Source organism: Mastigoproctus giganteus, chromosome 13 (genome assembly GCF_048544385.1).
Source record: "Mastigoproctus giganteus isolate SK-2022 chromosome 13, ASM4854438v1, whole genome shotgun sequence".
In the NCBI taxonomy this organism is placed as follows: Eukaryota; Metazoa; Arthropoda; class Arachnida; order Uropygi; family Thelyphonidae; genus Mastigoproctus; species Mastigoproctus giganteus.
The window spans coordinates 13,513,708-13,531,082 of record NC_143587.1 but is presented as its reverse complement, the minus strand read 5'-3'; the positions used below and the strand labels follow the sequence as shown (position 1 = coordinate 13,531,082).

At 35.6% G+C, this 17,375-nt stretch overlaps 1 protein-coding gene across 2 annotated transcripts in view; it reads left to right on the top strand.

Annotated features, from left to right (window-relative positions):
• Positions 1-17,375, top strand: part of LOC150075774 (neurobeachin-like protein 1) — a 693,585-nt gene that overhangs the window by 337,884 nt on the left and 338,326 nt on the right. For both annotated transcript variants that reach the window (XM_090387670.1, XM_090387669.1), the window contains exons 23-24: positions 4,125-4,258; positions 15,284-15,446. In XM_090387670.1, coding sequence (XP_090243796.1) covers positions 4,125-4,258; positions 15,284-15,446 — 297 coding nt within the window. The remainder of the gene's footprint in view (positions 1-4,124; positions 4,259-15,283; positions 15,447-17,375) is intronic.

Below are 17,375 nucleotides of genomic sequence, written 5' to 3'. Positions count from 1 at the left end.
ATGCCACGCCACACAGTGCAACCACAACACGACACTTGCTCCAAAGTTTTGGATGGGAGGTATAGCAACATCCACCATACAGTCCCAATCTTTTGCCTTGTGACTATCACATCTTCAGCAAGCTGAAAGAACATCTAGGGGGACAACAATTTGGAAACGATGAGCAGGTGCAAATAGCAGTTCGATGGTGGCTGAATGACCAAGGAGTGGATTTCTATCATCAGGGAACTGAATGTTTAGTCACACGTTCGGAGAAGTGTTTACACCAATTCTGTGATTATGTGGAAAAGTAGTGCAAGGTATGTGCTTTCTATTGCATAATGTTACCTACCTCAATAAATGTCTCTTGGGCTACAATGATCAAGTGTAACTTATTTTTTGAATTACCCTCGTATATGACTCAGTGTATATGATCTGTTTATTATTCTACTATATTATGATCCACTCTCATTTGAGTTTCTGTTATGTATAAAAAAAAAAGTATGGACCATTTTGATTTACTTAAAGACTATTCTTAAAGTATAGCACAGCATTTTACTTTGAGTTGTTTCTTCTTGTGACCAAAATGAAATGACAAAAAGAGGTTATTTATATGCTGAAGTTAAATGATTTTGTAACATATTAAGCACAAGCTTTAGAAATTTATATTAGTCACTGGTAAAAGAGGAATAGTTCTTTGGATGAACATTATATATATGAATATGAACAGCAAGAATTTTAGCATTGTTGGTAGCTCACAGTTGAATACCTTAGCCACAACCAGGATGAATTTCTTCAATAACATTTAATAACAATGAGCAATGTTAATGCCAAATGTGTCAATCATTTTTAGGCAGTTTTTACCTTGAATATTTGGTTTTAATTTCTTTGTGCAGAGCAAGGAGGAATTTTGTGTCCTAGAAGGTATCTTTCATGGAGAGAATCAGTATAATTGTCATACAGTTTTTGCTGTAATAGCAGTTATTTATATTGATTTCAGCTGAGAAACAAACAAATAATAATAATAATGATGATGAAACAAATAAAAGGAGTGTAATGGCCCAGTAATTATGATAGTGGACTATCAGCCTGATGGACCTGGGTTCGAGTCCCACTTTGGCAGAAGTGAATGCTTCTCCATCATGCTGGGAGACTGGTGTAATAATAATAATTAGTAATAAATTACAATAGTAATAATAAACATCATAAAAGTCACTTCAGCAGACCTACCTCCTCCAAATGTGATGTCTGAGGCAGATAATGGCACCATCTGGTGTAGCCACAAAGAACTACCACTAGATGTAAGCCGAAGCTAAACAGGCCCATCTCCATAGATGGATGATAATGTCTAAGAGAAGTAATAATCATGCTGCATTGAATGTGGCACAGGATAAAATTTTCACATTCAGGCCTTAGTCAGAGGGGGTCGGCTCAAAAAGTTGGAGACTATCTTCCAAGGAAGCCAGTGGAGTAAGTGGTGATGTCTCCCATATGGCTACCATAAGGGAAGCAATGCATGAAGTGGAGCTTTGAAATGAGATTTTGCATTCATCATGCAAATATACTACAAAATAACCAAGCTACATTGTCATATTGGTTATTCTACAAATAGTTTTGAGCATTTTGAAAATTTCTCATTATGTACACCCTTAGAAAATATAATGTGGTATTGATATGCTTCAGATTTTTGATTAATTCATTCTGTTTAATAATGATCTGAAAAGAGTGTTATTTTGCAATTAACGTATTTAATATGTTGATATATATATATATATATATATATATATATATACAGTGACACCTCTCGTTAACGAACATCTCTCTACAACGGACATTTTCAAATTCCCCAACTCGCCTCTATTGGTTTTAACGTGTTTGCAGCTTCTGTCTAGCGGACATTCTCTGTAACGGATGCGGACAGGCAATCTGCACTGTTTCATTTAGATTAGCACTTAATTTGATCTCCCCATAACGGACAGCGGGCGAGCTTACGGCCCTTTTCTAGGAACTTTTCTTCCACGTATTGCCTCAATCATGTGTTTATTTTCTATTTCCGATTCTCTGAACTTTATCAAGGTTTACGTTGCGGTTCTAAACCCTTTTTCAAGAATTTTAAGGCACGTGTAAAACTTCTGATGAATTCGGTGTGTGCAGTGGGGGGGGGGGGGAATATGGTCGGCCTTTCGTCTTTTCAGTTTTGTTCAGTGTCGTGTGAAGTGCACAATGTCTTCTCGTAAACATTTAACTTTTGAAAGATAAAGTCGAACTCATTAATGCGTATGATCGGCAAAAAAATAGTGTTCGCACTCTCGCTGCAAAATTCAAAATCGGGAAGACGCAGGTAAGCGACATCCTAAAGAAAAAAAATGAACTGCTCAAACAATTTTGGCAACACGGAAATGATCAGGTTCAAAAATCATTCCCGAAAACTGTTGGACTTCAAATTGACAATGTTATGTATGAGTGGTTTTGTCGCGAACGTGCTAAAAAAATTCCCATTAATGGACCTATTATTAGGGAAAAGGCTTTGGAGGTTGCGAAATCTATGGGAGTAAATGAGTTCAAAGCTTCTGTGGGATGGCTAGACAAGTTCAAAACTCGGCATAAAATTTCTTGGAAAACCGTAAGTGGTGAAGGTGGATCTGTTGATACTGGGGTTGTAACAGAGTGGACCGTCAAATTGGAAGATTTATGTTGTGATTTTGAAGCTAAGGATATTTACAACTGTGACGAAACAGGGTTGTTTTTTAAAGTTCTTCCTGAAAAAACAATGAGTCTAAAAAACGAAAAGTGCCAGGGCGGAAAAATTTCTAAGGAACGCTTGACTGTACTATTGTGTACAAATATGCTGGGAGACTTTGAACAACCTCTTGTTATAGGAAAACCACAAAATCCTCATTGTTTCAAGGGCATAAAGTTGAATGTTGATTGGAAGTCTAATAAAAAAGCGTGGATGACACGAGATATCATCAGCAAATGGATGTCACTTTAACCAAAACATGATTCGTCAAAACAGAAAAATTATTCTTTTCATGGATAATGCTGCATCTCACCCGCACATTGAATTGTCCAACATTCAAATCGTTTTTCTGCCACCAAACACATCTGCAGAGTGTGAGCCCTTGGATCAAGGGATAATAAAAAATTTTAAATTTCACTACAGAAAACATGTTTTAAGACATCTCATTGCAAACATGAACGATGTAACATGTGCGAGTGACCTTGCAAAGAAAATCAGCATCCTAGATGCGATTCAGTGGATTTCCTCTTCAGTAAACGCAATTAGAAAACAAACTGTCGTGAACTGTTTTGTAAAGTCTGGCTTCTCAAACGCAAAAATTGAAGTTGTGAACAGCAATGTGGAGCACCATGAAGAACAAGAACTTCATCTATTGATAATGTACGATACTTCAGCTACAAGTGACCCTGGCTACAAAGATATAGACTCGAACCTCACTACAGAAGATGGTGCTATAGATATCAACGACATTATCATCGATATTTTTCAAGAAGTTCCTCATGAGGATGAAGAAATGGAAGGAGGTCATTATGTCGAAGAACATATTAACGACGAACCACCAATGAAAATAGAAGAAGCGCTCATACAAATCAATCGTTTAAAAATGTTTTTCGCCGCTGAAGAAGGTACTGAAGGACTTTCGATGGTTTCTTCACTCCAAACAAATGTTGAAAACAAAATTATCAGCCGGAAGAAGGTGCAGAAGAAAATAAGTGATTACTGTATGTATTTTCCATAAGATAAAGTCATAATATGCATAGCACAATTGTATGTATATTATTTACAAAAATATTGTGCAAAATCTGTATATAATTTAATTTAATTTTACATTAAACGTTTAACAATTTTTCTTTATCTCTTGTGTATGTAATTGTATATTATTTACAAAAATATTGTTCAAAATCTGTATATATTTTAATTTAATTTTACATTAAACGTTTAACGATTTTTCTTTCTTTTTTTTTTTTTCTCCCTCAGACTTCTTGTTAGCGGACACTTCTCTCTAACGGACACATTTTCGTTCCCCATGGCTGTCCGTTAAAGGGAAGTTTCACTGTATATATATATATATATATATATATAATGTTTTTACTGTTATATTCATACAATTATGTTATTCTTTCAGTTTATTGGGGTCTGCGAGAGAATCAAGTTGCATCTTTTCTTGTGTTGCTGTTACATATGATTCAAGGCCATCCCAACCAAGAACAACTTATTAGTAAAAATGGTATTGCAACCATTGGAGTCCTCATGCAAAATGTAATTAGCTCAGAAAATATAATGTTCATCCATGTTAATAAGAAAGTAGTTTAAATATAAAATAACTCAAAACAGTTAAAGGATATATTGACTGATCTCATTTTGCAACAAAATCAATGTTATTGTTTCTCAAGCATTACATAACACTAGTTTCAGTTTAATAAAGGAAAAAATGAGCAAAATTTTATAATCAGCTGTGACTTACATGGGCATTGTGAAAGCTGATTTCTAGGATGGTGTTTGGTGTCCTTCATCCAGTAGATGAATTGATCAAGTTATTAAGATGATTAGGGATTCTTGATGACCTTAATTTAAGAATATTTTCCAATTACTGGAGATGCAGTATGTCTGCTACTGCATCACACGAATGTCCCAATTGGATAAAGATCAGGAGAGTAAAATAACAAGTTAATGAGCTGAACTGAACTGTCATTGTAAAGTTAATTTCATTTTGTTCTTCAGTTTTTTCAGTGTATATAATCACTGGAAACAATTGTACAAACATAAAGGAATTCTTGTTGTACCTAATACTAATATCTACTGTATTAGCATTATATGATCCACTAATTGTTTCAAGCAGTGTGTTTTATATTTCAAATATGTGTAAGTTTTCTTAGTAAATGAAAGTATGCCTGGGAGGGGGAGAACTGGTTACATGTAGATAAAAGCATATTACAACATAATTCTTCTTCCAGTCACATAGTTTCCTAAGGAGCTGTTGTGGCCACCAACAAAATCCTCCAACTGCATCGATCATATGCTATACGAGCAGCATCGTAAAATATCACGCCCAAAAGTTCACTGATCCCATCCTTCCACCTAGTTGCAGGTCTTCCTTTAACAGCAGTTTTTGGAGTTGGTTTTGTTATGGTCTCTGTGGCATCAGATAATGTGGTGGTACACATTGCCTACCACATGGCCAATTTTTAAAGGGGCCGGCTTTAATCATAGGAAGAGTCATCATGCATCCCACGAGATGCTCTTGAAGAGCAAAGGTGACTACAGCAGAGCCTACTTAGTTCAGAAGACTGATTACAACTGGTTTTTGCCTGGTTTCCAGAGGTCGCCTATGTATATAAACGGATATATATTATTTATTAGATTCACACTAGTAGTTATTATATCTACAGTCAATGAATTTATTCATAAGGTGGCACTATTATCCCTCTTCTTCTTTCTTCAATGTCCAATTAATGTCAAATATTTCTAATTTATGTCGGATATTTAAAATAATTTTCTCCCAAACCATAAAGAATGCAACGTTTCCTTAATTTGATATCAGATTATTTGAAATGTATTTCAAAGTTGCTACTGTTCTCCAACCACTGTTATATATGGTTTTACATGTATTTTAGTGCAGATTATTCAAAATAAGTTTTCATTGTAGATGAAATACATATATAGTGAAATGTAGTCTGAATTGAGTCCCTATGACTTGTGAATAACTTGTGCAATTTGAAATGGCTTACTGAAACTCTACAGGCAAACTTTGTCATAATGATTTGCTACTATATTGCATGTAGTATCATTATGCAGTTACAGTGCTGTTAAATTTTACATTTCTGTTCACTTTCTCAAAAACTGATTCATAGAAAATTCATGTAACTGTACCTCATGGATGGACACATAATTCATTTTGTTTGCATCAGGACTGATTGCTAACAATACAAATGTGTGATTTCCCAATGCAGTTGCTGTGAATCTTCAATGTCTGCATATATGCACTGAATTTGAGAATGATAATAAATGTGCTTCAGAAAAAAAAAATACTTCCTTAGGATTTATAAAAATTACAGTTCTTAAGGAATTCACATTCACAGGTTATGTGGAATCTTTTTCTGTTTCTTACACATCATAACGGAGTTTTGTTTTTTATGCCATAATTTATATTCATGCAGCTCGATGTATATGAGTTGTACATTAAAACAAGTGTTGTGTTATGTATAATTGTATGTACCTTTAAGAGAGAGAGAATCCACTTTTGGGATATTATTTTCTGTTTAATACTTGTATTTTATACAAAAAAGGGTGACATTTCTATCATAGAGCACTTGCATCAGCCAGTCACCAAGTTTGGCATTACTTTATTAGCATCAGCCAAAAAAAAAAAAAAACACATGCTCCCATTTCACCCCTTAGTTCATTATATGAGTGAGAGAGAGAGAGAGAGAGAGTGTCCAGTATATGTAAGTAGAGCTTTAAAAATATACATTTAATTAGTTGTGAAATTTTATATTTGTTGTGTGGAATTAATCTGTTTTTGTGTGTATAAATTAAGTTTCTGTTTACTGAAGAGATTAACTATGAAGCCGGTTCAGGAGTTTTTTCTCAATTACAATAATACTTTTCCAGGCCAAGTTAAAATATGACAGAAGACATGAAAACCTCCATGTTTGTTTGAATTTAACAGTTCTGACATATTGCAAATCATTTTTTTTTTTTTTTAAATGCATTATTTTGGTATATATTATGAAGTTTACTGAAAGTGATGAAAATGTAAAAAAAAGTGAACAACTTTAAATTATTTTTTGCTGATTTTTCAAATGTAGGCATGTGGAGTTTCACAATCTCATGTGATTAGTGGAAGAACAATTCTATTCTGCTCTTTTCCTCTACTCTTTTGCACCTGCTGATAACTTAAACGATGAGTATAAAAATTCTGCACAGTTAATAAGAGTGACTAAAAATTTCTCTTGATTAATACTGACATATTCTGAATTTGTACATGTACTTCAAACCCACATACATCAAAACAGATGTATTTTGATCCCTTGAATGTTGAATTAACCAGATTTGCTGTATTTACATTGTATTGGTAAAGGATAATAATTTTTATATGAAAGTAACGTTCTCTCTCTCTCATGGCAATTTTGATTTTGGTTCCTCTTTTTCTTAGTTGAATTATTGTAAATCTTCTGATCCCATTGTTTGCTCCAATTGTGTCATACCACTCGAAAATCTTTCCATGCTTAGTATATTCCTTATACTGCCTTTCCTGGCCTTTCAGCAGAAGGGTGTTAAAAGAATTCTAAATAATCTTCATGCCAATAAAGCTCCATGTCCTGATCACATTTCTCCACTTGTTCTTGAAATGTGCCCCCAAGCCTGTTCTATTACTTTCTTATTCCACTGGAGTTTTTTTTTTTTTTTTTTTTCCCCTTCTGCTTCAAAATTTGCTCATATCCAGCCAGTTCATAAAAAAGAATGATGCCTCTATTCCTTTCAGTTATCATCCCATTGTACTTACCTCTACTCTTTCCAAAGTCACAGAGAAATCTTCATTCACCAACTCCTAAACTAACTCAAAGCCCTCCATCTGATCACTGACTGCCAACAAGATTCTTTCAGTGTACGTTCACTGGTGATATATTGACTTATGCTACTCATTTTTGGAGATTTTCTATCGAAAAGTTTGGTGAAACTTAAGCAGTTGTTGTTGACATTTCCAAGGCTCTTTCCATGTTTGGCATAATGGTCTTCTAAACAACAAGTTCCCATCTTATGGATTGCTGACTGTTTTTTTGCAAATGGGTAGCCAGTTTTCTTTGTGACAGTTAGTTGGTAGATAGTTCTTTGCCTTCTCGATTAATGCTGATATTCCCCAAAGTTCAATTTTTCCCCCACTCTTTTCCTCTCGTATATTAATTCTTTTATTGGCTGCAAATCTTATCTATAGTTTTATTGAGCATAGCACCTACATTTCAACTTCTTTTTTGACAAACCATGCCCTGCACAAACAGCTTCAACTTCTCGAATATCCACCACAAATTCTTTAAATGTTGATCTCCAGGTAATTCTCCATTGGTGAAAATAAAAGTTTGTTAAATTTAAACCTTCTAAAACTCAGATTCTTTCTCACAAAAAAATATTGCTTCTGTTCTCATCTTTGATTACACTCAGATTTGTGAACAAGACCACACATTTCTATAAGGGATTACCTTGACTTCTATTTTCTCTTAGCATAAGCATATTACAAATATTGCCTCCTCTGTATTAGAAAATTTCTTTTTCTCTTTTGTTCTCAGTTCAACTTTTCTTCTAAGCAGCTACTCACTCTGTACAAATCTTAAATTTGCTCTATCATGGAAGATCATTCTCATATCTGATGTGGTGACTCTAAACCTCTCTTAGGCTTCTGACTCCTTTCAAAAGAGTACAGTTGGGTCATTAATGACCCATCTCTCAAAGTATCTTCACTTTGTCTTATACATTCTTTTTTGTTCTCAGCTCAACTTTTCTTCTAAGCAGCTACTCACTCTGTACAAATCATAAATTTGCTCTATCATGTAAAATCATTCCCAGTGTGGTGAGCCCAAACCTGTCTTAGGCTACTGACTCCTTTTAAAAGAGTACAGTTGGGTCATTAATGACCCGCCTCTTCACTCTGTCTCATACATTCTGTTTCTTTTGCATGTTTTTCCATAGATGCTTCTGTAATCACGGTTCTTCTGAGTTGGCATCCGTAATTCTTCAACTCTCTTCCAAACCTGTCCAAAAACAATGCATGCCACAACCAGTCAACATCCAATCACTAACCAACTCCAATCTTACAGAATCAACTTCCTCATTTATTTCTCCTACTTCTGCTCTCAAGCTTGCTTCATGCATATTTCCAATATATTATTACAATCTACAGAAATTCAATTCTAGTGAAGTCAGTATCTTTAGCATTAGCATTAGTAAAGGCATGTGATACAAGAAAGCAAGTTTATATACCGATGAGCCAAAACATTATGACCAGCGAGTTGTTATGCAAATCGAAGCAACTGCGGGTGAACTATGGTGCATGCGTGGGTTGGGATACGGTATAAAAAACGCCTGATACTGTGCTTCATTAATCAGTGTTACTTTAGTGTTATGCTTTAGATGGGAAAGCTAGCAGACTTAAGCGAGTTTGACAAAGGCCAAATTGTAATGGCCAGATGACTGGGTCAGAGCATATCCGAAACGGCATGGCTGGTGGGATGCTCACAGTCAGCTGTGGTTAGTACCTACCAAAAGTGGTCCGAGAAGGGGTAACCCATGAACTGCCAACGAGGTGTTGGACGGCCACGGCTCGTCAATGCTCGATGTGAGCGAAGGCTCTACTAGATGGTACGTTGCAACAGACCAGTGACTGTGGCGCAACTAACCGGTAATTTTAATGCCGGTGACTGGAGTAATATGTCTCAACACACAGTACATCTAACCCTGCTGAAAATGGGGCTGCATAGCTGCAAGCCGCTCCAAGTGCCCATGCTAGCCACAGTTCACCAGCTGCAGCACCTACAGTGGGCATGCGAGCATCGAAACTGGACCTTGAGTGATTGTGACTGGACCTCGATGAATCACGTTTCTTGTTGCACCATGTGGACGGCTGGGTATGTGTGTGTCGTTTACCTGAGGAAGTGATGGTGCCTGGATGTGCTATGGGACGAAAACAAGCCAGTGGCAGTGGTGTCATGCTTTGGGCGATGTTCTGCTGGGATATCCTGGGTCCAGTCATCCATGTGCCTGGCACTCTGACATCTATCACCTACCTAAACATCATGGCAAAACAGGTGGACAGACTCAACCAAAGGGAAGGTGACAACACGCTTCATACCTGATGTAGACAGGGTTTTCCCGAAACTACCTGTATGGTTCCACCCAAGCCTATATGCCACCTACTTATTGATGGGTCACGGCCCCTTCAACGAGAAACTAACATCTCTGGGCCTCCTCCAAGACCCCAACTGTTCATGTGGCAAAACAGAAAGCTGCCACTTCATGCACGAATGTTCAAACTACGAGGAAACCTAATAACAAGATTGACCTACCTGCCACGAGGCCAGGAGCATCATCTCTTGGACACAAGCAAAAAATATAAGAACCTCACTAGATTTGCAGAGGAACTCTTTGCAGAAGAAGAACCCATTCTGCGATCAGGAACTAAGGGCACAGTATGCCTTGTAGTAAACATTAAACTTCGACAACAACCGGACTTGAGCAAATACACCAGCACTGAAAACCAAATTTTTTGATCCAACCAACCTACTTGAATAGGATGCACACCACAGAAACGATGGGCTCACTTGATGGAAAAAGTACTGGACATCCCTCCCTGATGATGGAAACAGGATCAACAGACCAGACCCCTCCGGGATGCAAAAGAGACACTCTACGATACACTACCCTGGTCGGGTATATAACCCATAAACGTGACTGACCTCAACCTACCCTGGATGGACACATGACCCATGAATGTCATGGGGGGGGGCACTGGTTCCTACTGCTTTGTTGGGCTCATATCTTTTCCCCACCTTGAACAGCAGATTTGCTGCCAGTGCGCCAATTGGCGACCGAGCTGGGCACTCTTTCCTGGTTTTCTTTCCACCCCATTTCCCTGGCAGGGGGGAGGTGACTGTCCTCATCTCCTCCCCTCCTCACCACCCCCATTTTTCCCTCTGGTGGGACATGGGCACTGACACCTATTGGGGTTGCCTTCCCTATTGACCCCATATTTCTGTCTCTCTCCCCTACTCTATCTGTACACAAGCGATTGCCCTACACGTCCAAATTACTGTTTTCCAATAGTTTCGGCCTTTCAAATCCTAGCGCTATTACCTCCCCGATGCGAAAGATCAATTTTTTTTTTTTTTTTTTTTTTAAAGGTCCTAGCCACCAAAATCTCAGGAAATTAGGTGGCAGGACCTGCCAGAGTAAACAATTATAATGCTGATATACCTAGCCTGCCTTCATGGGGCTGAGTGCGGACAACGTTGGGCCTCAGCAGGGGTCCAGCAGCTAAATGGCTAGCAGAACAACGGTACGTAACACTATACGTATACAATATCCATACACTTTTAAATCTCTGGCCTTTCCAGTGAACTGGCACACCTACAATGAAAGCAACGCGAAGATGGGGGAAACTCCTGGTGCCACTTGACACTAAATACACTCTACCTAAACATCATTGCTGACCAGGTACACCCTTTCATGGCAACAGTCTTCCTCTCTGGCTGTGCAGTCTTTCAGCAGGATAATGAGCCATGAATTGCCTGAATTGTTTGAGACTGTTTCGTGGAACATGAGGAAGACTTCCAGGTATTGCCCTGTCCTCCAAATTCCTTATATTCGATGGAATTCAGTTCTGTGGTGGGACAATTCACGCTATATGTTCTTCTCATGGATATATTTTTTGGTATTTTTTGAATATGGATGATGTTTAGAAAACTAACCCTAGGGGCTCGCATCTGGTGAGTATGGGCTTGGCACATCCAGGGTCCTGAGCTGGAATCATCATTCTTCTTTTTCTTGGTGATTCTCCCCCCCCCCCCCTCTCTCTCTCTCTCTCTCTCTCTCTCTCTCTCTCTCTCTCTCTCTCTCTCTCTCTCTCTGGGTAATTCAAAAAAAAAATTTTTTTGGCTGGTGCAGCATAAGCCTCAGTCTTCCTTGTACCATATGGCTAATAATGATAATAATAATAACACTTACTAGCTGAATGTGTTAGACCAGCTGTGAAATTGGGAGAAGGAAGAGGAGAGGACATGGTCTACCCATCTTTTATGTAGTATGGGCTATATCTTTTGATGTTATGTGGCCATCACAATGAGATCCAATATTCTTTCAATAATCAAGGTTTAAAACAGTTATAGGTTTGCAGGCCAGCTGCTATATTGTCCATCTGAAATGTTACCTATTGGTAACATTTCAAAAAGGTACCTGATCAGCTAATGTATAATCTTGCTGTCCCTACTCTGCATGCTGTTACTGGGGGGGGGGGGGTCCAAGTAGTGTGTATGTATGTGTTGTGTGCATACATGCACCAGGAGCACTGTTAAAGCCATTTTTCAAGCAGTTGAGTGTAGTCTTGCAATATTTATGCCATGTTTAAAAATTTTTATCTCATCCACATCAATGTTATCATAAATAGTTAAACTAATGGCAGTTTAAACTTCCCTGAACTTCCTGATTCATTTCATATATGTGGTATCAGTTCTAATTTTAGTTATGTTCATTTCTATCTGTGTCTGCCAAAACCCACTTTTTCAGACAGAATATCAATTATTGATTGCCTAAACCACCACTTATTTTATTTGGTCTGATTCCTTCCACATTAAATGTAATACCTGTATGTATGGAAACTTTCATATTCCTTGGCATAGATGACTTAATTCAGAATATCATCTTTTTGAGTTCCTGTGTCTTAAAATCTCTTTACCCCATTTTGTCAAATTCATTTGTTGCCTAACATTCTCCCAGCTCTATTACTTAGAACTTTTTTTGGCTTTCTTTCTTTGAAACTCTACTTTCAAATGAAGTAATTTTCCTAGCTCTATGAAGATAGAAATCATTTCTAGTTGCTTTTTCCATTAATAATGATCTTACACAATTTATTCACTTGAATAAGAATTATTCAAGAATGCTAAATTCCAGACAATCCAAACCTCACAACTAAACTCTTGATCTTTTTCCTCACCAAAAAACCTTCAAAGTATGCAATTAATGCTATTTTTCTCTCGGGTACTTCAGATTACAACTTGGTGAGGTTTCTTCATCATAATATGCAGCCTTAATGGGACGTGCACAGCCATGTGTTGTTTATCATTACAAGAGTGTGAAATGTGATGAACTGCATGATTCCTGTTCCTTCTTTCCTTGAAACTATTATTGTAGGAATAAAACCCTTTGTTCCTGATTCCATTCTGAAACTTTGGCTCATTGTCTAAACCATAGTTTTCTGAAAAATGTGATAAGAATATTCAGGGTAAGAATGTAGAATATGGCAGTTCACTTATATCCAAATCTCCATTTTCGATTTTTGCTTACACCGAAGTTTGCAATAGATGTAAAAAGTTTATTAAAAAATAAAAACTCAGTTTTTTTAAATTCTGAGGGGGAAAGTCTCTTCTTGTACAAATGATAGTCAGTCTTTCTGATCTCTTGTGAAATATTGGTCAAAACTTCCATCCATCAATACTCTCCTCAGAGTGTGGATTTTATTTTTCCAATATTAAAGATCTGTGCTGTAAGAGTTATCAGAATTAAGAAACAGTTTTGAATTAAAAATACTCAAATTGTGGTCTGATTTTTTAACCCCTGCATCTATACATACATAGAAGTTTATTAATTATTTGGTACATGTTCCATTGGGTTCATTTATTTTATCACAATTTCTGAATGTGAATAATGCCAAATTTGGGAAATCATGTAAATATCAAATTTCATTTAGGGAAACCTGCTTCTGAAACATTTGATGCATCATGCAAACATTTGATGCATTAATGATGAATCATTTGATGCATCATTAAGTAGCATCATGGATTCAAAGAAGGAAGAGAAAGTTTAGCAGATGATAACCGTTCAGGAGTGCTTGATTTTTATTTCTTAACTTAATTAAATTTTTTTAGTTTTATTGTTTAATGGAAGTGAAAAGTAAATAATTATCTTATTACTAATTAATTAATAATTAATTCACTAATAGTGCATAAAAGTAATTGATTTCACTTCACTGCTCATACCTTACAATCTAATAGTCACTCAGTGTTTTTTTTTTTAATACTTTACTCTTTTCCTTCTGGATGTTAATAACAGTTGAAATATAACAAAAAAAAAAAATGAGCTCCTCAAAGAAGTGGCACCTTTCATATGCACAAACTGAGAAAATTTCTTTTCTGTGCACCCACCATGTTGCCCATTCATCCACTCAGCATACAGCAACAAGCATAATATCTAACACTCCAGCTACAATATTTAGTATATGGATAGCCTATATGATATGTGTAAAAAAATAAAATAATAATAATATGAGTAATTGCAGGATTTCTGTTTGTCTAATTTCAACAAAATTCTGAATCACAATAAATCTTTCTAAAAGAGCTAACTATGAAATTTCATGAAAATTTGCCTCCTGTGAGTCAAGTTGGTAGATGTGGATGGATGGACAGACAGACATGGTTAAGACAATTGGTGCTTTATGCATTATGTGAACATACCTAAAAATCGAAATTAATAATAGGCCCGTAATATTATAACTAATTATAATAAATACAGAATGATTACAAATTATACTGATACAGACAAAGTTAATTAAACCATTTAGTACTGTGAAGTTTTGTTAAAGCCTCATTTTTCATGAAACAAAAACTTGTTAAACACAATTCTGTTATTTTACTATATCCCCCACTTCCTTACTCACCTGGCCCCCATGCAAATTTTCTCTCTTCCTAAAAACATGAAGTAACTGCAGAAGCAATGACCTTCTTTAGAAGGTCATTGCTTCTGCAGTGAACAAGAGGTTATTGATACAGCTCAAGATGCCCTTTCTGCAATCCAGCCAGAACAGTTCCAAAACTGCTATCAATTAATTCTGTTACTTGGTAATTTTACCAAGTGACAAGTGCATTACTGCTCAAGCAAAGTACCTTGAAAGTGGCTGTGTCTAGGTTTGGTTACATTTAATATGTGACTGGGACCTTTTTGGCTGTACCACATATTGTAAATTTTAATTAATGTCTGCAGACATTAATTAAAATTTTTACAATTTAGTTTTCAACATGGTCTCATGTATCATTCATTGTTGTTAGCCTATGACATCCTACAAAAATTGTTCATTAGCCCCTAAGAATATTCTTGTACTTTGAAAATTTTTAGCTTATGTTTGACCATGTTGAATTCTTGTCTAGATTGGGAGCAGGTGAATTGGCAACCTGGTGGCCTTGATTGTGATTGCTGCCCATTGGTTTAAAATTTGTTTTTTTTCCCCCCATTTGCTGTTTAAAGGCTTAAGTTAGCAGGATTTGCTTTTTGAATACAAAAAAACCCAGCAATTTTGATAATGAATTTGTTGGAAGAAAAGAGTAGATTAAAAAAGTAATAAAATTTTTGGAGAATATGAATTCTTATCATCACTCAATTATTTTATATAAACTGTCAGTTTTATTTATTTATCGTACTGAAAGGTTTGGAATCATATACCAGAAAAGGAAATGATTTATTATTATAATAATAATAATTATTATTTTTTTATTTAATTGTTTCATAAAGTGTTTATATATCTTTTAGGTTTCACCAACCCTCATTGATGTTAATGTTCTCATAGCCACTGAGTTGTTAGTAGAAGGTGTTGCTGCCTGTGAAAATGCAACTGAATTACTTCGAGCTATGTATCAATATATCTTGTTTGATTTTCGAATATGGAGTAAGGGCAATTTTGCACTCAGAATTGGTGAGTTCACGAGATGTAAAGAGCTATTTGGAAGAGAAAAAAAAACTCCACTTTGCATTTATACATTGTTTTTTTAAAGAAAAGAAAGCATATAATGCATTACTGTTTTAAATTAGATTAAATAAAAAGTCTTCTGTTTATTCCAAGTATTTTAAGTTATTGTAAAAATAATCTTGAACGAAGTTATTTGCTCTGTAGCTTGAAAGCAGTTGCCCATACTTAAATTTAATAAATGAACGGTATTTTAAAAATCCTTGTTCATAGGGAACTTATGTTATATCAAATGTTCAAATTTCATGCCATTTTTGGCCATTTGTACAAAGATTCCAGCTTGGAGATCTATGTGAAACATTGTGTAACACAATGCTGATATGATTGTTTCAAATGATGTCCATTGTTTGTTATATTACCTGATCTAGATTTATAAACAGCCAAAGTGCACTAAGAATAAAATACAAAACTGAATTGTGTGCAAGACAATCACACATAACTTCAATTTTCCTGTGATTTAAGGGTTTCCAAAATACCTAGTACACCATTAAAGTATTCAGTAGTGATATTTTTAAAATGAATTAAAACTTGATTCTTTTAGAGTTTCTCTTCATTCAAAGCAGATGCTTACACTGATAACCGGATATTATTTACAAATACTTCTAGCCAATGTTTTTCAAATATGAGGATTGATTGGAAACTAAGGTTGTGGAAATTATAACAGAGTCATAGCATGACTTTATTTAAAGTTGGCATGAAATAATTAGATGCAGAAAGTAATTTTGACATTTATTTAGAATTTAGTAAAAGGTTTTGGTATATTGCAGAAATGCATCAGCAGCAAGTTACTACTGTGGATAAAAAGATGATTAAGTGGTTGAAAACAGAATGGTTATAAATAACCTGTGCTGTTCGTCACACAATGTTATGAGTAAAGTAATTTATTATTGTTTCTAATATTTTTTAATGTTAGTATTTCAAGTTTAACATCTAATTTTACCAATAATATGAAGCCAGGCAGGATAGAATACCCATACCTTAGTTAACTATAGTAATTAAGGTATTCTACTTTAAGATTGAGAGATATTATTTGGATATTATTTGGCTGAAAACTGCCAGTAATTGTGGGATAATGCACTGCTTAGGATAACAACAAATGCAAGGTAGGATAACTGGATATTATTTACAAATACTTCTAGCCAATGTTTTTCAAATATGAGGATTGATTGAAAACTAAGGTTATGGGAATTATAACAGAGTCATAATGCAGAAAGTAACTTTATTTAAAGATGGCATGAAATAATTAGATGCAGAAAGTAATTTTGGCATTTATTTAGAATTTAGTAAAAGGTTTTGGTATATTGCAGAAATAATAATTCTTTATTAACTCCTAATAAAGAATTAATTAATTAGAATTAATTAATACAAGATCAAGGTGTCAAGGTGTGTTTGTTTTAATTGCAGTCTCCGGGGTTTCCTCTATATGCTGCTGTAGCATCTGAAAAGGCACAAGGCCAAGGCCAGCAAGTGTATGTATGTAGATGTGTAAGTATGTTTGTGTTGGTTATGTTGAATGCTGGCACATGGCGACTTCATAGCCAGGGACTACTTTTTAGTCTTATTGGGGCTATCAGGGAAGCTTGGGAGCCTCAAGGTATTGACAGAAAGGAAAAGTAATAGTAGTAGTAATGGAGGCATGTGATGATCTTATATAGCATCAGCAAAAAAAAAAAAAAAAAAACAATTTCACATATCCATTCCCTCTAATTTGTCCAGTTCCTCCTTGAATTTATTCATTCAAGCTATCAACTTCCACAATGACAGATGGAAGCTTGTTCCAGCAGTTAACCACACTTGGGCTAAAGGCAAATTTCCTCACATCTATTCTACAACTGTCTTTCCTAAATTTGAATTTATGCCCCCTCAGGTTCATAATTT